The sequence below is a fragment of the Montipora foliosa genome, unplaced genomic scaffold (genome assembly GCF_036669935.1).
Source record: "Montipora foliosa isolate CH-2021 unplaced genomic scaffold, ASM3666993v2 scaffold_413, whole genome shotgun sequence".
NCBI lineage: Eukaryota > Metazoa > Cnidaria > Anthozoa > Scleractinia > Acroporidae > Montipora > Montipora foliosa.
In genome coordinates, this window is record NW_027179716.1 from 300,001 (window position 1) to 321,993 (window position 21,993).

General features: G+C 38.4%; 1 protein-coding gene across 2 annotated transcripts in view; it reads left to right on the top strand.

Moving 5' to 3' along the window:
* Positions 1-21,993, top strand: part of LOC137988307 (utrophin-like) — a 106,609-nt gene that overhangs the window by 73,456 nt on the left and 11,160 nt on the right. For both annotated transcript variants that reach the window (XM_068834341.1, XM_068834340.1), the window contains exons 48-64: positions 1-123; positions 327-508; positions 732-1,407; positions 1,623-1,807; positions 2,279-2,366; positions 2,805-2,986; positions 4,442-4,616; positions 5,507-5,688; positions 6,236-6,374; positions 6,663-6,781; positions 8,469-8,634; positions 9,173-9,354; positions 14,881-15,052; positions 15,218-15,399; positions 15,833-16,010; positions 17,221-17,405; positions 18,674-18,818. The exon at positions 1-123 is cut by the window's left edge and continues 52 nt beyond it. In XM_068834341.1, the coding sequence (XP_068690442.1) occupies positions 1-123; positions 327-508; positions 732-1,407; positions 1,623-1,807; positions 2,279-2,366; positions 2,805-2,986; positions 4,442-4,616; positions 5,507-5,688; positions 6,236-6,374; positions 6,663-6,781; positions 8,469-8,634; positions 9,173-9,354; positions 14,881-15,052; positions 15,218-15,399; positions 15,833-16,010; positions 17,221-17,405; positions 18,674-18,818 (3,261 nt within the window). The remainder of the gene's footprint in view (positions 124-326; positions 509-731; positions 1,408-1,622; positions 1,808-2,278; positions 2,367-2,804; positions 2,987-4,441; positions 4,617-5,506; positions 5,689-6,235; positions 6,375-6,662; positions 6,782-8,468; positions 8,635-9,172; positions 9,355-14,880; positions 15,053-15,217; positions 15,400-15,832; positions 16,011-17,220; positions 17,406-18,673; positions 18,819-21,993) is intronic.

The window sequence follows — 21,993 nt, forward strand, 5'->3', positions numbered from 1 at the left end:
GCATGGGCGGAGAAAATGGAGCCCTTTGAGTCATGGCTGGTGAAGAACGAGACAGTGGTGGACTCCTATGAACCAATAGGATATGATATCAACTATGTAAAGGGACAAAGTGAAGACGCCCAGGTTAGTTTGAACATAAATTAATTCTTCACTCAGAAAAACCAAAAATTGATTAAATCAAGGGCTTCACTCTGAGTTTGATCTTCGGCTGACGTTTTAGTTATGCTATTAAACATTAGCTGTTAACCTGCGCTATAAAAATTTGCTTTTTGCATGGTTCGTAAGGATTCGCTTAGTCAGTTCATCTGAATTTTAATATTTGACAGTGTATGATCGCCGATCTTCTTCGCGAGCAGCCAAGGTTCGCAGAAGTGACAGACTTTGGTAACCAGCTCACCACTGATCCTTGTATCGGACTGGAGGAACGAGTCAAGCTGCAGAAAAAAATGCAATCTTTACATGAGAGATGGGACAGTTTATACGCGTCCGCTACATCTAGACACGACAGGTAATAATATTAAGTGAGAAATGCCCTTAATGTCTAGTTATTTCCCTTGTCTCAGTACCTTGCAAACACTGTTCCCTTCGATCGTCCAACAAAAATCACATTTTGTTTGAAGTGCCTAAGAGAGCAAAACTGGAAATGTTGGTGGTCACCGGGTTTTGACGAATGAGGCGCGACTCTTTGTGTTATTCTTGATTGTTCGGCATTTGTTTTTTACATTTCATAGAATTAAAGGGAGGCTCAAAATATTAGAAGATGAACAAAGAAAGCTGGAAGAAGAGCGAAAAAGATTAGAGGAAGAAGACATACAGAGACGATTGAATGAAGAAAGGAAGCTTCTTGAAGTAGAAAAGCGAAAGAAGAAGGAAGAGGAGGAGCGAAAAAGGAAAGAGGAAGAACTGAGGTTGCAAAGGGAACTAGAAGAAAGACGAAGAAGGGAAGAGGAAGAAAGATTGCTGAAGGAAGAAGAGGAACAAAGGATATTACTGGAATTGGAGATGAAGCGACGCGAAGAAGAGGAAAGGAAAAGAAAAGAAGACGAAGAGAGACATCGTAAAGAGGAAGAAGAAAAAAGGGAAAGAGAAGAGGAAATGAGAAGACGGAAGGAGGAAGACGAGCGCAGGAAGCAAGAAGAGGAGAGGAGACAGAAGGACGAAGAGGAATGGAGAAAAAGAGAAGAGGAGGCAAAGAAACGGAAGGAGGAGAACGAACGACGAAGAAAAGAAGAGGAAGAACGATGGCAAAGGGAGGAAGACGAAAGAAAGAGGAGAGAAGAGGAAAAGCGAAAGCAAAGAGAGGAGGAACGAAAGAAAAAGGAAGAGGACAGGAAACGTAGAGAGGAAGAGAAACAGCGCAAGAGAAAGGAAAATGAAGAGAAAAAGAAACGCGAAGAGGAAGAAAAGGTAAGAATGCATGACAACGCTACTCATAATCAGCTTCAGAAGGTTGCACATGATACTAGGTAATTATCATCACCTGTTCGCCCACCCTTCACTACAACATAGCTGCTGAGCAACTTTTCCACCATATCTTTGCAATTGAAAGCGTTCCGTGAATGAAATTATTCCATGATTTTTTGGTTTTTTAATCACTATTCTCTCTGAAAATTATCTTTTAGATGAAAGCTATCCCTTTCATCATACCTGCACCCCGTGTAGAAGTTATCGAGCTGGAATCGAGCAGTCCTGTGATCGATGAAATGGTTTTATCCGTGGAAGAGGATGTTGCAGAGCATGGAGTGGATCCTGGATTTTTTGAGGGAAAACTTGACGACTGGAAGAGAGAGGCAAATGACATCAACGAGTAAGTAGCCCTTGTTCATTTAGCTGATAAAAGGATACCGAAGACGGACATTTGAGATTGCTATCACTTTTACTCTGCACGGGCCTGCTTGATGAAGGTTGGCTTCAGGACGATTGTCCCGGAAAACAGTATATATGAAGGATGTGGCTGTTTGTGGAACTCCGTCTAGAGGTTTAGTGCCCTACCCGAGGATATTCTCTTATGTAGCTTGTTCCAATCTGGAAAGGGCTTGGCTCCTTGCGGGTCCAGGAGTGTCAAGTGAAAGTCAAACGAAAAATCCGGCATTAATGACTTTAGTCATTCTACTTGGCTTTCCATAGCTTACCAAATTGTGAATCTCTGTGAGCGATCGACTTACTTGATAAGTAAAGTATCCTCGTTCCTCAATCGTATTTTCATTTGTCTGTTCTGATTGCGTCTGTCACCTGTTTGTGTGTTGATTTTAATAATCTAGTAACTTTTGACTCCAAGGTGGCTTCAGATCCAACAAGAAAGACTACCGGAAGATTCCAGCGAAGATACCATTGCCTCCCTGAAGGATAAAGAAGTCCAAATTGCGGTAGCGTTTTCGTGCTATATCATATTATGTCATGTCATACCATGTCGTGTCAAGTCATATCATTTCATCTATCGTTATTTGCCTCAAGATTTTAGGGTAGCTTCAGCTTCCTGGTATCTCCGAGCATTTAATTATTATATTAGCTAAGAAAATACCAGACTAAAGCGGATTTCACTGTTTATAAACAAATATTTTGTTATTTAAATTTTGCCAACCACATTACAAAAGCATCCTTTGTTTCGACAGGCAATAGATCTTCGGTTGGCACATTGATGACAATAAGTGACGTAACCTATAGTATGGCTATTGAGCATTCTCTTCGCTAATCAATGTGTGGTTCATTTGACGTCCCAAAGAATTGTGCGAATTTTTATTAATATAATGTGACTCTACGGCAATATAATTCGTGCGTTTTTCACTCTTTTTTTTTTGCTGCAGAATCTAGAGCAAGAGCTTCCTGCATTTGAAAAGCGGTATCTTGGCCTGGAAGAAGACTTTGGGGGGCTTGTCGGTGATAAAGGCATCGCAGAAGACCAACAGGATACCATCAGCGAGAAGATGGATAACGTTAGAGCTAGATGGGAATTACTTAATCACGATAAAAACACCATAAAACAAAGGTTAGCAAAGAAATAGTTACAACGTTTTCTGGTTAGAAACCATTGATTGACGCGGGAATTGAAAAAAATGGAGCATTCGTTAACTGAAACACAATTAACTTACATGAAGTGGACGACACTTTTCCTTCACCTTGAGTCGTTTTGCGTGACTCTACAGCATTAGGGAGCCGAAGCAAGTGACGTTTTGATCCACGGACGGCAACAGAAAGTGAACTTTTCCCTTTTTAACTTACCTTAATTACAGAAAGACAATAGTTGATTGATAAGGAAGCTTTTTAGTCAAGAGCCGTACAAAAAGGTTGCATGGATGGCTCTTTGAAGTAACTTTTTCAATGAAAATCTGACATCACTTCAAATAGAAGGCGAATGCGCAACAAATCCCAGTCCTCTACCTTGCCTTTCAGTAAAAACATGTAAAAACTCTCAGAAAACAAAAGGAAGAGGCGGGCTTTTTCTCCGGATGGAAACCGTCCCATCATTTTTCGTAAACTGTAGCATGAAATTTCTATTTGGACAAAAAAATGGAAGTGATGTTTTGAAACTTGTATCAAAGGAGGGCCTTTTGACATCATAATATTTTTGGGAAATTATTTCTTTTAAGATCATACTATAGATTTTGTGTTACACTGTTCTCATACTGTTGCGATAACAATTTGTGAAAAACATAGTTAACGCGCTGAGTTTCTAGGCATTTTCTGTATTAGTCATGTGATTTACCACATATGGTAATGAGTCGAACCAGACAAAGAGATGTTAAAGACAACCCACTTGGCAAAAAAGGATAACTGTAGAGTTAAAGGGACTCGAGAAATGACTATATAAAGGGGTCCATAGCAACGGTTTGGTAGTTAGGAGCCACCCCCAGCTTAACACTACCATATTTATAGTGGTAAGTCTCTTTCCTCTATTGGAGAGAATTAGTCCAAAAAACATATGGGAGGGACTACTATCCTGGCATGCGAAGTATGCACTTCCAGTTTCCATCGGCGGCTCAGAAACGTCGCTTGCGCTCCTTATTATCACGCACATCTCTCGTTTTTGTGACTCTGTTTCTTCCTTTGCATTCCAAATTTCATTTTACTGTTTCCTCAGTAACAACACTAGTTAATTTTGTGGAGCCTTTCCATATTGTGAGGAATTTTGCCTGAGGAACTTATGGCTAACATTTACCAAGCAAGGTTTTTTTTAGCATTCCATGGACGCTTTGGCCATTGCCAAAAATATAACTTAAAATACCAAAGGATCCCCCAAATTTGCACCTGTGTAAGATACAATCCGGTTGCAACAGGGACTTTGCTTTTTTTCTTTGCAATAATCTATGGACTGATAACTCCAGGACGGCTTAAATATTTTCATGAAGTCAGCTCCAAAAAAATAAAAAAATTAGAGCCCTGGAGTGATTGGTAAGTTACCCTGTAAACATCATTGAACCGCTTTACCGTCTCTTGTTTTAAGAATACAGAACAAGATATGGGATGAAGAACAAAAGAAAGCCGGAGAACTTGCGGCCTGCCGAGTTAATTTACAGGCAGTGAAGAACTGGATCGAGTTGCGTGATAAAGAACTGGAATCTATGGATCCCATTGGAACTGATCTTGATACGCTATCGCGACAAAAGGAAGATATGAAGGTACACAGACTATAGCCAGAATCAATGTGTGTTTTATCAAGTCTTGAAAGTGCACTTGAGTTCTATACCATGTAACCGCCTTTAAGATAGGAACTTTAACTTAAAGAATTTCCAGAAAATATATTTCCGCTCACGAAATAATGTTAAATTGTGGTCTATGAACATATTTTCAAGCTTAGAAAAGAAAAAAGTGTGCAGTGTTCGAGCTTATAAATGTCTTCATTTCATATTACAGACGAAATAGCTCTAAAGGTGAAGCATCGGGGACTTTTTTTTTTTTAATCGGAGGCTAATGTATGAATGAGTTCGCAAATGTTACTTCGGTTGATTCGAAATCCTGGTAAATCTGACTACGCGACACAAGATCTCTGCCTAAAGGCTGGTTCGCAATTAACGCTGGATAGACTGCAGGGTATTTTCACTTTGCGTGGTTCTGCTGGCGTCGCGTTAATATAAACTGGTCGTAAAATAAGCAACGAATTTGCTGTTTTTGGTACTAGTGGAAATTCTAGTGAACAACCCGAGCTCACAGCGCTTGCGTATGTAACCCTCCTTATTCTCATAATTTTTATCATAATGCTTATGCTCCTAGCACTTTTCAAACCAAGCCTGGTGTAAAGAAAATGTGTAGATAAAAAAGGTTCTTTATTTTACGAGGGTAACTCATAATAGTTACAAATCTAATAAACCAGTGGACCTCCTTTGCTCCTCCAAACCTTATTCCTTTGGGGAATTCACTCTTTATCGAATTGCATGTTAAAACAACATCAAAAGAAATGATGAGAAAAGGTTGTGAATTTGTCCAATGGCTTCATTTCCGATGTTATACATTTCAGTATTATCGTTTTCGTCGTTTCGGTTTTTCCATGTGTTATAATTTATCGCTGCAGCAATTTTCCAAACGACTCTCTGACTTGGAGCCAAGGTTTACTGAAGCTACAGACACAGCATACAAACTGTGTAAAGACTCGACCTTCTCTGGGGAGCAAAACAAAGCCCTTCAGCAGGATTCCGAAAATTGTAAGAACAACTGGGATGAAATTATTGAGAAGGTCAAGGACCGAATGGATGGGTAAGTGTACAGCATTTTGTTGCGCCACGCTCTCATAGGGACCTTAGAGTAGTAACTTCTTTTGTGAGCTGATTAGTTAACCTGTAGGGAAATGTTCGCCATATCGAATTAGTTTGCGGAAACTCGTTTAGTATTGGTATTGGATATTCCACGCTGATTAATTGCAAGTTTTACGTACCGCCTTGAGGAAAGCTATTGATTGATCAGCAGATAACTATCTGTCAAGCGAGCCTTAAGTTTATTGGCTGCAAACGGTCATCATCAAGTCTCGACCCGTCTTTTTTTCATCAAATGTGCGAAGGTCAATTTTCCGTATTTTCCGTCGGTGAATCGGTCGTATGCAAGGAGCAGGATGGCGTTGACAACGATGACGATAATGATGATGTCAACGGCAGGAGAAAAAAATACGGTGACGGATGAAACATGTAAGCTCTTGATCCCCAGTGACCACAGGACTTGTTATAAAAACCATTTATTTTTAGATTCACAACCGAGCTACCTTTCCATTTGTGTGTCTCACCACTTGTGTCCATTTTCAATCGTGTAGAATTTTGAAAAAGATCCCAAAGCTGGAAAAAGATCAAAACGAGCTTTTGGAAGAATGGCAGGATAGTTCCACCCGATTTGAGAAATCTCTCAGAAAAACGGAAGAAAGGCTTCAGGAGCAAATAATCATTGGAAGAGAGGTGAGTTAATTTCTTTGTTCTGCGTTTTTCAGGGAGTTCAAATTGATTTCCTATCGTCAAACTGTGAAAATTGAATTCCGTGATCAGTTATACCTTCTGAAACCAGTGAGCTAAATATACGACGTTTCTTATGACTTACACTAAGCTGTGGTAGACATGTGGAACTATTGTAGCTATAGGCCATTGGACCAGGGTTTAGTTTCTTAGGCTTCCCTTGTTGGTAATCACGTCGTATAATTGCTTTTATTTTATTATTAGCTTTATTTCAGTATTTACTTTTTTTTACAGATGGGTTATGAAACGTGGTTGCCAGAGAGCAGATCACCCGACCTGACAGCAAGAAAGGAAGATGATAATAATGCTAATTGGAGGCCGCAAGTGGAAGAATCGAATGCCAGACTCAAACGGTATTAAACGACCTAGACAACCCAAGGACATTCAAGACAATGTCTCAAATGCTACTCTGTTCGACCAGTTAACTGTCCTATTTATTGTTGTTAGCGATTCACGTCTGCTAATTGTTTTACTTTGTTAACTCCCTGGGTCCGCAGTAATTGGCTTGTGCTGTTGCGGTGTCCCTGTCCTTATATCTATTTGTTGTCCTTCTGTGACGTGCATCTAGTTTGTTTGATTATTTGTTGTTGTTTTTTGGGGGAGTGAAGCTAATAAAAAAAAAGCAAGGTAATTAACGCTTTTACAAAGTCACAAGACTCGAGCACAGAGCCCAGTCCTTATTAAAATTATCCATAGTACCTGTTTCAACACATATAAACGTTTCTGTTTCATCTTTATGTTAATCATAGTTTTAAAAGCAGATAAGGTAGCTATAGGGTGTATCGGGCAGTGCGGCACAGTGGTTAGGGCGCTTGCCTTCCCACCACTTGTTGAATTTGTTCCTTATAGTCCCTGGTTCAACTTCTCAGCTGCACTTGTAAGTAGCCAACTAGCTTGTCTCCGGCCAGTTGGGATTCTCAACAGTTGTTGTTAAATTTTCTGTTCTGTCATGATTATGTTTCATAATGACCCTGAAAAGCCCCTGTGGGGAGTGGTCAATGAAGTATGTATTGTATTTATTGTATTCTGCGTTCCCATATACACTCTTTTCTTTTTATAAGAATGTTGTTTTTCCGGCCCAGGCTGAATATTCTTATTTTTCTGCCGATTTTAGGCTGAAAATGTTCTTGTATTATTCTTAAATTAAAGCTTATAACATTTCCGTTGTAGAATTTATTGGGGTATCAATTACAAGTGTTTGGTATCTAGATCTGTATCGCGTTACACGTGCTCCATCGCATCGCTATAGCTAGTGCAGGTTTTTTCGTTTTGTTGGCTAGTTTCGCCGTTCAGAGAAAGGAATAATTTTATACGGTAAAGTCAAAAACATAAAATTGTATTGTATTTACAGATGTTTCAACAAACAAAATTATGTCTATCCTTTTCAAAATCTCAGCCTCGGCCTTATTCTTAAAATATTCTTAAAATTTCGCAAATTTCAGCCTTGATGTTCTTATAAAATATATTTTTATAAAAAAAAAAGAGTGTATATAATTTTACTATAAGTAACAAATAATTCAGCAAGGGGCATTTTGCTTATAATGTTCTAATTATGATATCTTGTATGGTAAGGTGGACGAATTCCTTTGTCAATGTAGATTGAGAGTATCAGTATAAGTATAATATACATTATCAAAAACTGGATCATTGGATAGTGCAATTCGAGAGTTTTGATTGGCTAAGCCATCATGGGTTATGAGCCATTATACCATGATCTACAAACACGGCAAGCATATGCCTTTTTATTTTTATTGTAGTCTAGTTTTCTATATTTTGGGGATCGTTTTTAATAAAACAATTATACCTCTCGCGCTTGTTGGATATGAGATGATTATAGCCAACTCGGCGCTACGCGCCTCGTTGGCTATTTATCATCTCATATCCAACAAGCGCTCATGGAATAATTGTTAATTAAACTTATACTTATACTCCCCCTGTGCATTTGGTAACACTTTATACAGCGGACAGTTGTGCAGCATAATCGCGCAGTCATGTGAACTGCGACGACCGATTTTAGTTAACCAATGTCATGTCATTTAGTGTCAGAGAAATACTTCAAGGTATCATGAGGGATAAGAAAAATCGAAAATGGACGATACTAGTAGCCTTGAAAGATGTGATGCATTCTATCACTACCAGACTTCGCGGCACGTCCAAATCTGGCGTCATTCTAGACAAAGTGGTGGACCTCTTAGAGGACCACGAGGTGAGGAAACTGAGGAAATATCGGCAATCAAAGTAAAAATCCATTGCAAGCTCTCCTTACTGTTGTTATTGTTGTTGTTGTTGTTGTTTCTTTCACATTTCTTCCCATCATTCTTAACATAGTTTGTTTTACTCAGACATAGTAGTGTGTATAACAATATAACAGTTATGTTTCGAGTTTCGTATCCTCTGGCATGTTCTCTATATGCTTCTATTTTTTTTCAAGAATTTTGTCCATTTCTTCCTATTTTTCATATAATTCTACTTAGTGCACAAAACCTTTTTTGCAATATTTGAGATACTTTAAAACTTCACCAGTAAAAATTCTTAAACAAATAAATAGAACCTGAACTAATGACATACAAACAGTCTAAATTTCACAGGAAGGCAAAGTTGGTAAAGAATTTTGGCTCAATGCCCAGTAGATGATGTATTTGCATAGGAACATTGCGGTCGTGAGCAACCTTCCTCCATCCAGAAGGCGTTTCCTTCCCGTGACAAAGGAAGGGAACGCCTTCAGTGTTTTTTTCTTTCTCCAGGAAATAATGACTGATACTTGTTCCAAGCACAAAGATGCAGACCAACTGTTTTCCTTCGGCTCCACTGCTGTGGAAAGCGGAGTTTTAACAAACGAACAAGTTGACGATGTACGCGACCGAATGTCTGACTTAAAGGTGCGATGGAATGTATTGAACATTGATGTCATTGAGCGCGAGAAAAGGTTGGTGACTTTTTTTTTCTCATTTTCAGGCTCATATGTTAGCTAACAAGATAGTTGCTATCCTTTCTTCCTCTTCACAATTAAATCTTTCGTCGAATTTCATTTTTTGCTTGGTATACCTCTTTTTTTCTCGAATAAAAAAAAAAGGAAAAGAAAATGCATTTTACGCGACAGCTGTGTTGATCGTGTCGCGAATCTAAGGTAATTTTAATGTTTTGCGCGATGGATGGAATCAAGGAGGTCCAAACCACTTTCAGCACTTCCAAAATTCTTTCCTATTAAAAGGATTGAATTAATTTAACATAATCATAAACTATATGCTAACTTAAAAAGGTATGTCTTTAAAGAGTCTCGGTCTACCGAGATGCTTTAAGCACCTCTGTTTATGTTTCACTCGGCTTGAAGTAACGAGTGCGGGGAAAGAAATAAGCGACAAAAAGCTACAAAGGAATACTAGAAAAGCTGGCCAGTCGAATAAAAAATATATTTGCAATGAATAAAGCGCCGCTGCCACTCTTGGACTTATAACATGTTATCGGGTATTTTGTTACCTTACGCGGGTCGCGTCCCAATAAATATGTACAAAATAAATTCTAATAAAGTACATTCAATACTGAACTCCTTTGTTGGTAAAAGTACTCGTTTGTCTTTGACAATTTAAAAATTTTTTCGTTTGTCTTTGACAATTTGACAATTTGAAAAAAAATACCAATGTACAATTCGTTGAATTTACCTAGGCTCTGCTGCAAACGTTGCGGTTAACAGTCACACAACTCACGGTATCGCCGTTGAATTCGGGAATGTTTTCAGGAATGCCTTTAACTGCTAACCAAACAAAAGCATTTCATCCAAATGTTACATGAAACAATGATTAGAGTTCCAAACAAGTCTCGAAATAAAATAAGTAAATATCCAGCTATTAATTACAAAGAGATTACAAATGTACTCGACTTACTGCGAAATTAATTACTAAAATCACTTTTCGCTTCAAACTGCCTTATTTCCACCATGTAATCCTGAACCCTCCGTTCTGTTACTGACAATCATAATGAACAATATCCGCGACAGTTTTTGGCTATTCTACTGTGGTCATAAAGCCATATAGAGCCGTGCATTGCCTCTGGCATCGAAGTACAAAAACAATGAGGTAGTGATGGCTCGCGTCCTTCTGATTTCTTTATTTTTTGGACTACTGTTACTATTTTATCAATTGTGACGTTTTTAATTGTAAGGACATCACGAATGTTTCCTTTGTAAATAGGACTGGTCTTTTTGTGCAATTGTGTTCGTATACAATGAATCGTTGACACTTGCAGTCCTTTCACCATTATGGAGGCGTTTGAATTTTCACTCATCCGCCGACTCCTCGGTCCACCTTAAAACCATGAAATCGTGACAACATTTTAATGTCATAATGGAAAGCGATGAAAATGGATTAGAGACATCCTTGGCTCAGGCCTCGCGAACACTCGACCAGTTGCAGCATAGGTAAAAATGAATATATTCTGGTACCAACTCGTTGCACAGCCATTGACAAGACTTGATTCTCTCCGTCCATAAGCTGGTATTGTTAATTAATAGTTTGGACATCGAAAGGCGTCCTTTCAAAACCCATTTTTAAGGACAAGAAAGCAAGCCTCCAAAGTTGTCTGGCAATCTTATACCCAGTTAGACAATAACTTTCCCTTTTTATACGCGCCAAGAGATCTTTACTTTGAATGGTCACGAATGAGTTCATCTGTAATATTTGAATTTAGAGCCCCCTTTGTTTATTTAACAATTCATTGTTTTCTTTATTTAAAAGATATGTGCCTGTTTATCGAGGGCGATGGGTATAAATACAAACAAGAAATGTTCGGCTATCGTTCAGGACGTCTTGACTGCCCTTACCGCTTTGTCAAACTTGAATAATACATTTTGTTACAATACCTGCTTTTACTAACTCTTAATTCACAGGCATTTGGGTTATTTGCTCTTGGCCTGGGACTATAATACTCTTCGTTAGTCCTTCCAATGTTTTGCATAAGTGTTGTTTTTTTTTCTCTGGTCCCAAGAGAAACTGGCTAAAAGACCAATTTCGATATATTAAAGTACAATCCAAAAAAAAGGCATCATCTCGAGACTCTAGGGAATAGACTCGCACAAATCCTTATATTTATTTCCCAGAGCTTCGAGATGATGTCTTGTTGGGTATGTGCAAAGAATCCTCCAAATAGAATTGTATCATGGGTTGGAGAAAAAAGCGAACGGACTAAAAATTAAAGCTTGTACTGATTGGCAGCAATTGAAATACGCTCTAATCTTGAATTCTTCCGGTTGATTTGCTTTATTTAAAATCTATTTTTCTCCTCACGCACGATATTCACAGTAAAAGTGCACTCCTAACTTACTAGATCTTTTCGGTCAAGTTGATTCTATGTTCTCATATAATACTCGATCTGCTACTGGAAGCAAAAATTACATAAGATTTTCAAGACTGACCCAGCAGAGCCATTCTTTTTCGCGACTCGGGTGTAAAATTAAACAATATAACCGATCACAATGTTTCACTTTCTTATTTCTAGTACGCTCTTGTTAATTGGTGCCTTGTAATGTTTCTTTAAGTAACTTTTTTCTTGGAATTCTGTAGTATTTTATTCCACAGTAGAAATGTAAACACTACCAGCCTAGATTAGCCTTTGCTATTTGCAGGCAAGTTTATTTCGAGTCTTTCTTTTCGTATAAGTGCATTTTTAAATATGCTTTTAACTTTGAACTATGATTTTCGGACGTTCGATTTGTATTCCAAATGTCTAATGAACTCGTTTAATTTTCCTCATCTCCCTATTTTCAAGACCATCCTAGTTTAATGAGAACGCTATTCATTCACATTTTAAACAGCACTGCTCGCGACACTCTATTAGAAGAAAGTGATAAAGCCGACATCGAACCCCCAAAGTTAAATTCTGCCATTCGACACCTTGATTCAGGTTTCTTCGAAACATAATGCAACCATATAGACGATACACAGCTCTATGTCTCGTTTAGTCCTAATGATGAGACTGGTCAAGACGAAGCTTTTGCGGTCGTGCAAAGATGTGTTGATGATATCAGATTGTGGATGACTACTGATAAACTTCTTCTTAACGATGACGAAACTGAGTTAGTTGTGATTGGCACCAAACAACAGCTCGCCAAAGTTCAACTTAACAACATTACTATTGGTCAGTTTGAAATAACACCTATGTCATCTGTTAGGAACTTCGGAATGTGGTTTGATTCCACATTGTCAATGAACTCACATATCAACAAGACTTGTTCATTAGCATTCTACTACTTGTATAATATTAGGAAACTTAGAAAGTACTTGTCTAGAGAATCTACTGAAAAGCTGATTCATGCTTTTGTTAGTAGTCGTATAGACTATTGCAATAGCCTTTTTGGCCTACCAACCTATCAAATACATAAAATTCAAAGGGTCCAAAACGCTGCAGCCAGATTAATATATAACGAATCTAAGTACTGTAGAATAACACCATTATCGTATAATTTGCAATGGCTGCCTGTTACATTCCGCATAGAATTTCAAATCTTACTTTTAGTATATAAGGCTATTAAGGGTTTTGCTCCAGGGTATATAACAGAGCTTATTAATATTAAGAATGAGGGTACATATAGGTTACTTTCCAATTGGAATGGAATCTTACTTAAGTATGTTAATTTTAAAACGTATAAGACATTAGGAGATAGATCTTTTATGGTTGCTGCTCCAAATTTATGGAATAATTTGCCTCTTGACGTTAGGAGAGCGCCAAACATTTTTATTCAAAAAAGCTTTTTTAAACATATAGCTAAGGTTAATAAGGTTATATTTTAATTATCTTTTATATTGATAGTCTTTAAATTTACTGTTGTTTTAATTATTTATATTAGTATATTAGTAATTATTATAATTTTTAAGTGAGCGCAAATGAAAATAACCCAATTGATATTTGCGCTTTATAAGTGAAATAAAATATTATTATTAACCATGAAATTTGTTGCAATGCGCAGATTTGACAGCTCTCCCTAAATCGCGTTATTTATTTCTGAAACCATTGTTGTCTATGATGTCTCACTAAAGGCCCGGCAAGAAAAATGGTAGCTAGGTTTCTGGTGAACTTTAGACAATACACCTTCTGTAAATCATTTTATTATTTTCGTATGCAAATGTTTTACTATTTCTTGCGATAAAAAACGTTGTCGCTGGTCATGAAAAGTGATTAGAATTCATGCAGACGTTGATTAATAAAGCCTTTTTTCCATCATGAATTATTAAATAGAATTGATTAATAAAGCCTTTTTTCCATCATGAATTATTAAATAGAGTAAATTATCCAACAGGCCACGTTCGATGAATCTTTATTTCGGGAATGACTCCATTTCCTTTAGGAAAAGTGTATTTGTTCTATAGTTCTCAATGGATATTTTAATGCCACTGGTAATGTTACTATTTAACCATTACGCTGTGTTTTGTGGTGACTGCTATTTGATTGGATTTAAACCACTAAAAACAAGACACAATGTTACTCTTTGACCGGCATATCTTGGTTGCTTTGGAGGTGATTCTTCGGAGAACGTTGACACTAACTGACGGAGACCAACACGTTGATCACCGATCCAGGATGGTTCGAGAGATTCAAGGAAGCTATCCATAAACGAACGGTGCGGGCCTCCCTACACAAAAGGGATGGAGGATAATTTAAACTCGTGTATCTTTATGGCACAACCTTTTGAACGCGTGTGTCAGAGGCGGATACACTTCTGGTTTTTTGCGTTTTTTTTTTTCCTGTAATAGCGTACATACAGCTGCAGGTGAGCGGCACCAGTCTACAGTCACAAGGAAATAGAATAGCGCAAATGGACCTAAGTGTCAACAATTGTAATGGGTACTTAATAAAGTTAAAGTATATGATCATGATAACGTACATGCAGAGGTATAAATTAAATTAAGAGATGTTGCTCAATAGCCCTTTTCACGGTTAGTTTTTCTCATTTGCATTACAATGTAATCTGACGTGGATTAGAGGCAATTTCGGGTTAAAACTGCAGAATAGCCCGAAATTGCCTCACATACATGCTAGATTATATTGTAATGCAAAGGAGAAAACTAACCGTGAAAAGGGCTATTAACCGATAATTCATTTTTAACGCAACAGACTTGCGAAATAGAAGTATTGTCCATGACTTATTGGTTTGGTTTGCACGTCCAACATGTGTTTTCTTTTTTTTTTTCTTTAGCTCGCAAATACTTCTCAAAATACTCCTGTATTAGAATACTTATTCAGTAAAGTCTCAACCAAGTTTATAAATGTATTGCTAAATTGACCTCCCTAGGTACTTGGAGTGGTCAATTTTCGTACATCAACTCAGTTGACGCTACCAAGCTACAATATTGCAAAAGTTTCAACTAAAAGTCGGGCTGTTACACCATAATTTCTTGGCATGCCTTTCAACGAAACTGTTGCTTCCTGTGACAGTTCCTTTACTGTTGTTTTTTCTGCTTAGGCTTGAGAAATTTACGCAAGACATCGAGAAAGAATACCAGACATTTGATGCATGGCGTGACAAATGTGATAACATGAACCAATGGCTCACAGAATCCGAGAAACTTATTAAGAGTGAGGAGAAAGTTTCAGGTGACATTGATGCACTTCAAGAGCAGATCCAAGATAACCAGGTTGGTGCAATTCGCCTACTGATACCTGAGAATAAATACGAAGAAACCAGTCCAATTAAATCAATGTAGCTTAACATAGAGTTTTCTTCCCACTGTTCAACTCTAAATAATTGTCATTGTACCATATGTTTACAATTAGATTTTGTTATTGTATTTCTCCTTCAGCTATTCCTAAGTGAGGTACAGCAATACGAGCCAAAAGTCGAGGCCATGCTTAAAGACAGTCAGATCCTTGTGGATAACAGCAATCTGGATAAAACTGACATCGATGGAGTGGACAAAACTAAGAGTGCACTTAACACCAGATGGAATGCAGTCAATGACCACCTTAATAACAGACAAAAGGAGTGAGTGAAATCAAATCCTCGGCTCGCGAGTGGAGCGCATATCCCTTCAACTGGTTTCGATACCCATCGAATTGTCGTTCATAATACAACGTTCTGTTGTGCTCCAAATACTGACACGGATGGGATGGGTCACAACCTTCTTGTAACTTCCTCCTAACTTACGGACGACATGCCTGTTAGTGATTAAGAAGGTGTTTGTGCTGATCTCAGTAAATTTTGGCTTAAGAACTTCAAGGTCGTTTTTGTAAAAGTGGAGGGAAACTTTAGAACCTTTGAATGTTGCTTTACTTGTCATGAACACTTCAAAATGAACATGTAGGATAAGAATAAGTTTTTTTTTAAATCTTAATAACTGGGGAAGAAGCATTCAAAAAATAGGAAAAGATTTTGACCTGATTTCACTGTAACATCTTGACTTGAAAATTAATTGCAGATTGGAATCAGCCTTGTTGAACATTTTGAAGAAAGACAAGGAAGGAACGCTCACTCGATGGCGAGAACAAGCCGTAGCTCTTGGTTTGCTTGTCACTGAAGCCTCAAAGAAACTCAATGACACCCCAGTTGATGATTCAGACTATGGAGCGATTAAAGCTGGAGCCGATAAATTAGAGGTAATATGCGATCGAAGTTAGACAACTTAAAGGAAAGCCCGCGATCGGGTGGAAGAAGCCGATCGAAAGGCGAGCTTTTTCAATTTTGGGCAATAGGTCTCGCCCAATTGTTCATGCAAATCGTACCTGTAGGATTAAGTGCACTAAGCGTTTCAGTCCCAGCGTTGATCAGAAACTCTGTTCTCGAGTTTTGTGCAGTCTGTGGAAACTTGCTAACGGTCAGAATGGTAAGACTCGGTCGAGATTAAATCCAATTAATAACCTGAGTAACACTTCGCGTTTTTAGGTACAGGAATCCGCTTCCTTATTACAAAGAAAAAATAAATGAATATTTGTATTTAACGAGGGTGAAGTATTTTATTACCTGCCGCTTCCGGTATTTTACATAATAACCCTCAAAACTTTTTAAAAAATAGAAAAAAATATACTTATTCTTAGAGAGTTCAATAATCTTAAAATGCTCAAAAGATGTGTTTTTCTGAATAGGGTTGTGCTGTGGCATTTTCCTGAAATTTGTGTTGGAAATCATGCCGTTTCTGTACGAGTTTCCAAGATTATTCCATGGAGGACATGCACTTGGAGTGGCTCCAATGTCCCGAATTTGTTTCACATCATAGTGTCAAGACGTCAGTACTGAAATCTGAAATGTCTACGAATATGTATATTGTGCGGACAAATAAGAATGGAGCCAGATAGTACAACAACAACAACAACAACATTGATTTTTATACATAGATACAAACAGAGAGCGTGAATTGAGCTTTATTTTAGTGAAATAAAGTACTGACATCCTGGAATAACCACAGAGGTTACAGACGCCGGGCAGCCCCTACTATGATCTGCTTTCACTTTCGACGGAAGCTCATGATTTTTTGACTTTAAAATATCCTTATTTAGATGTAACGTAGCTCGTGCATTTTTTCCGCGCGTGCAGCTTCGATCTTATTTTTGTCCATATTTGGGCATAAAATTGGTGTCCTAAAATCCCCAGCCTTGTTTCAAGAAAGAGGGTTGCAAGTTACACGCTTCAAGGTCGTGTGCTTCTTCTTTCGACTAGTATGTGAACATTTCTCACGTAAGCGCGGCATCATCTGGTCAAGACTACGTAAATCAGAATCAGATTTGGAAAGGTTAAGAAACCGCTTAATGTAAGCGACGTTTATTTTGTGTGCCAAGCATGAGCGTAAGTCGCCCTTTTTTCTTTTCGTAGCAAGTTGAACTCGCTCTCCATGAGGACCTGAGCAACGAGTTAATTGAAGTGACAAACACAGGCCGAGATATAATCACGACGAAAAAGTTGCAATCCGATGATGCAGATGGCGTCGATGAAACCATAAACGCGCTAAATAGACAAATGACTGAATTAGAGAGAGACACAAGGGAAAACAAAGACAAGTAAGAGATGCTGAATATTCCCAGGAGCACCCAACGATAATCTTCGGTGAAATATGTATTCGGGAGAGTCAAACTGTTCTAAGAATTTTTGGTTCTACGTTGTCAGAAGGCTACAGATTTCTTTACTAAAATATCACCTAAAAGATTCGCAACCAGGGAAAAGTAGTCCCTTATGTTTTCGGGAGGGATATTTTTGCAAATTTTGGCACTGAAAAAGGTCATCTAGAGGTTTCGGATGAGCAAATTGTTAGGCTGAAACGGTTCTTAGAAGGTAACGTTTAGCTAGAAATTTGTGAAATGAAGATATCATTCCCAAACATTTTCGGGCGCTTCAATTTTCAGCTAAAATATCTGAAAAGATCAAATTCTTCTAAATGATAAAAACATTTCTTTAGGCAGTCTTTATACATTATAAGGAGCCTAGAAATGTCTCTCAAAAGCCTTTGGCTTAATTTTCTCGTTGGGTGCCCTCGTATTTCTAACCTACTTTTATTGGTTAAATATTACCAACCAAATGTCTTGTACCTGCTCGCCCTTTCATATACCGTATGATCTCTTTAGGCAAGTTTTCATCAGCGGCACAAGCATAAGCAACGTACGCAGGCTTCGTCACGTTTTACTAATTAGTGCATTTTATTAGAACAAAAGACTCATAAATGCGTCTGTGTACATTGTTTGAGCTTATGCTTGCTTTGCTATTGAGCTTGAGCCGGCCGCACCTAGGCGAAAATAGCGCGGCGCTTATTGCGCAGCGAAGAATTTGCCCGGGATGCGGATTCATTTGTATGCGCATTTGCCGCCGCGGAAATAGTGCTGAATATCAAACATGTTTGATATTTTCTTCGCCGCGAACTTTTCTGACGAAATTTTCGCCTGGTGTGTGAACATTGAACGAACTTAGCGCTGGCAAAGATGACCTCTTGTCTTCATTACGTACACCACTTTAGAGTGAAAAGTGCAGTTAGTGATGATGAATCAGTTTACTAAGTGGGTAGGTCAGGAGTACTGCAAAATAATGCAAAATACTTTATCTTATCTATAAATATCCTAGACGATGCATAATAAGGCTTTCATACCTCGTGTAAGCCGCGCAATAACAACGCTAGGTGTGAGGAGAACAACACCGGCACTGAGTACGATTGAATTCTTCGAGGCGGAATTAGCGCCGCGCTGTTTTCGCCTAGTGTGCGGCCGGCTTTAGCCCTGAGGGATAAAGAGTTTACCAAAGCTATATTTTTTAATTACGTTTTTGTTTTTTTTTTTGTCAGAATAAAGGAAGCTTCATTAAAATATTTTGGTCGTTCACTCGCTGAGTGCGAAGATGGATTTGAAAGACTTGAAGATTCTGCAGCGAATTTCTCCGACATTGGATCTGACATCGGTGAAGTTGGAAAACAGTTAGCTCAATTGAAGGTAGAACGTAAGCCTCAGTACTCCCGACGGACACTCCTTGTAATTCAATCCGTTCAATCTTGTTCTTTAGTTTATGGGTTTGGTATACAAATACCTTACGATTTTCTCATATCAAGAACATTTTAATTGGACTCTCAGAATGAAAGTGAGAACGAACACGCCCTTCGAATTCAAGATTTTGCTTTTCGCTGTCGTGTGTTTTATCCCGATGTAAGTGACATTGAACTAAATGCCATTTGAATGGGGAAAAAAACTATAAAGCGCAAGTGATAAGGGATAAGGGGATTAACTAATGTTGTTAACTTAGCTCTCTGGTTAAATGGCAAGAAAACCGTGACAGTTGAAGAGTGTATCCCAAAGAGTGTATCTGTTTGTGTGTGCAGGGATGGCGCAGCAAATTTCCCTTTCGTAAACGGTCGTTGCCATTTCTCAGAACGGTCGTTGCCATTTGAAACGGTCGATGCCATTTATAACGGTCGACTACACACTTCACTTCAAAGAAAATTAAAAGAAACAAACTAAGAAAAAATATTAACAAAAATTAAGACAAAAAAGGAAAAAAAAGCATTTATGAAAGAAAAACTGGAGGGAAAAAAGAGTCCGAAAATTTCAAAACTCGAACTCGGGTTCTTAGCCCTCACCCTAAACAAAACCCTAATCCGAACCCTAACTCGTATGACCAGCGAGACACAAATCCCAGTAACCGCGACCTTTTGAGTTCTTAGACCTAACGAGTGTAATTCAGAGCTAAAAAATGGCATCGACCGTTTCAAATGGCAACGACCGTTAACGAAAGGGAAATAGGCGATGGTGCAGTGGTGAGAGCACTCACCTCCCACGAATGTGGACCGGGTTCGATTCCCAGACTCGGCGTCATATGTGGGTTGAGTTTGTTGGTTCTCTACTCTGCACTGAAAGGTTTTTCGCCGGGTAATCCGGTTTTCCCCTCTCCTCAACCCAACCCAAAATTTTATTTGATTTGCGTTAACTTGTTAATTTCAACTTATTTTTAAGAAAAACACGACACTCCTGAGTTTTACAACAGACATGTTTCGGCAGTTGCCTGTGCCATCGTCAGTGTGAAATGAACAATAAATTACAGTGAAATATAAATACTAGAGAAATTACAATAATGATAATGACAATAATTAAGACTAGACAATAGTAATTCAAAATTAAACAGAAAGTTCTAAATTAACATGTTTGACCTGTGCGTTAAGTGTTGGTTTGTCCCAAAATATGTGCAACGCCTCTTTGATTTTAAGAGCAAACCGCGAAGATGCCTGATCGATGATGGCAAAATTGTCACGGGAGCATTCAGAGCGACATGCTAAGGAGCTCTCTAGATGCTTGAAAATGTGTGAGGCCCTGTCCGTTTCCAACTGTTCCCTTACACGTGTGTTGAAATGTTGGGTGGTCTCACCGACATAGCAAGCTGCACAGCCTGCACACGAAAATTTATGAACCACACATGATCGGAGTCCATTGGGGATAGGGTCTTTCACACTAAAGAGGCTACCTACTTTGAAAGAGGAAACCGCTAACACAATGTTTGCATTATTACAATAGAAATTTGAAAGTCGACGAATGCGCTTTTGGGCGATGCTAAAACAATAACCTATGTAGGGTAATTTGAAATAAAAGGTGTTAGGCGCTTGTTCACCAGTTGATCTTACAGAGTTGCCTGTTACATGCTGTGTGACACTGCGGTTAATGATTCTTTCTATTAGCCTAGATGGATACAGGTTTTTCTTTAGGATGAATGTTAGTGACGCAATGTCCTCATTAAACGCTTGCCAGGTGTTACAAATCTTATAAGAGTTCTATCAACAAGGGTCTTGACTAGCCCAACTTTGTATGAAAATGAGGTAAAGCTAAAAAAACAGGTTAATAAGCCGGTGAATGTTTTCTTACGGAATACTCTAGTAACTACCGTAGGCCCCGTGTTGTCAACGTATATATCTAAAAAGGGCAGTTTATGATCTGATTCCGCTTCCATGGTGAATCGTATGTTGGGATGACGGGAGTTGAAACAAACAAAAAGTGTCATCCACGTACCGTCGATAGAAAAGAGTTTCCCCGATTAATGCTCTACGGCGCTAGAATATTAGACAATAAAGTTCCTTTCCTTTCCTTTCTAAATCTGGAACACCCTCCTCCATTAAACGCAAGCTCCCAACCCTCCCTCGTCAGCAAAACGTAGTCGTTCAGACCAGACATCCACATCTATGACTACATTTTTCAGTACCCGGCAAAGCCCCCTCGACTTATAGCTGTTTGTACACTAAGGTGGCCTTAGACACCATTAGCCGTTTTAAGACCACTCCTAGGCGCTTGTTTTTCCTGGAAATAATAGAATAGACATTTTTTTATGAAGAGTGATTGGATTCTTCAGTGTCCCACGGAGTAGAAGAACACTAAATGATTGCGAGACGGGGCTTACAGTTTGTAGTCGCTATTCAATAGGAGTTGAAATTACAAACGCAGCACTTTCTATTCAGTTATTTAATAGTCTGAGTGTGGGTCTAGCCGAGTTCCTACCCTGGTAGTCAGATGTCCAACCAATAGACCTTATTCACGAAGGCCGCGGGTTGGATTTGCTATTATCATGCAAATTAGCCACACACTTCTGAGGGGGCAAACAACACAAGTTCGAGAGGTTATAACGAATATGTTAGCCACACAGGTGATTTGTTTCACGTTCATTGAATGTTTATCACCTAAGTAGTAAAATAGAATGATAACACAAGTTACTTCGACGCTTTTTTAGTAAAAAATGAGCAGCTAACGAAGTAGGAAGTTAAACTGTCAAAGGCAATCAAAAGATATATAATTATTATAAAAGGTACTTAATTCTATATACTAAAATGGACTTTGAGCAATGTTATTTCAATATTTTGACGAGCCGATTTTCCGCAATTTGCCTTTTTTCCAATGTTTGCTCCCCAGCATAACACATGGCTAATTTGCATGACAATTTGAAAACCAACATGGCGGCTATCGTGAATAAGGCCTATTGAACTGCCACCAGGTATGCTGGCATGACAGTATTTTAGACGGACTTTTACAATCTATCGCTCGAGTTAAAAAATCAAGCAAATCTGATTAATCGGTAAGACTAGAAAATGCTCTTTTTTCATGAGCCACTGAGAACAACGCTGATAGGGCTTCGAAT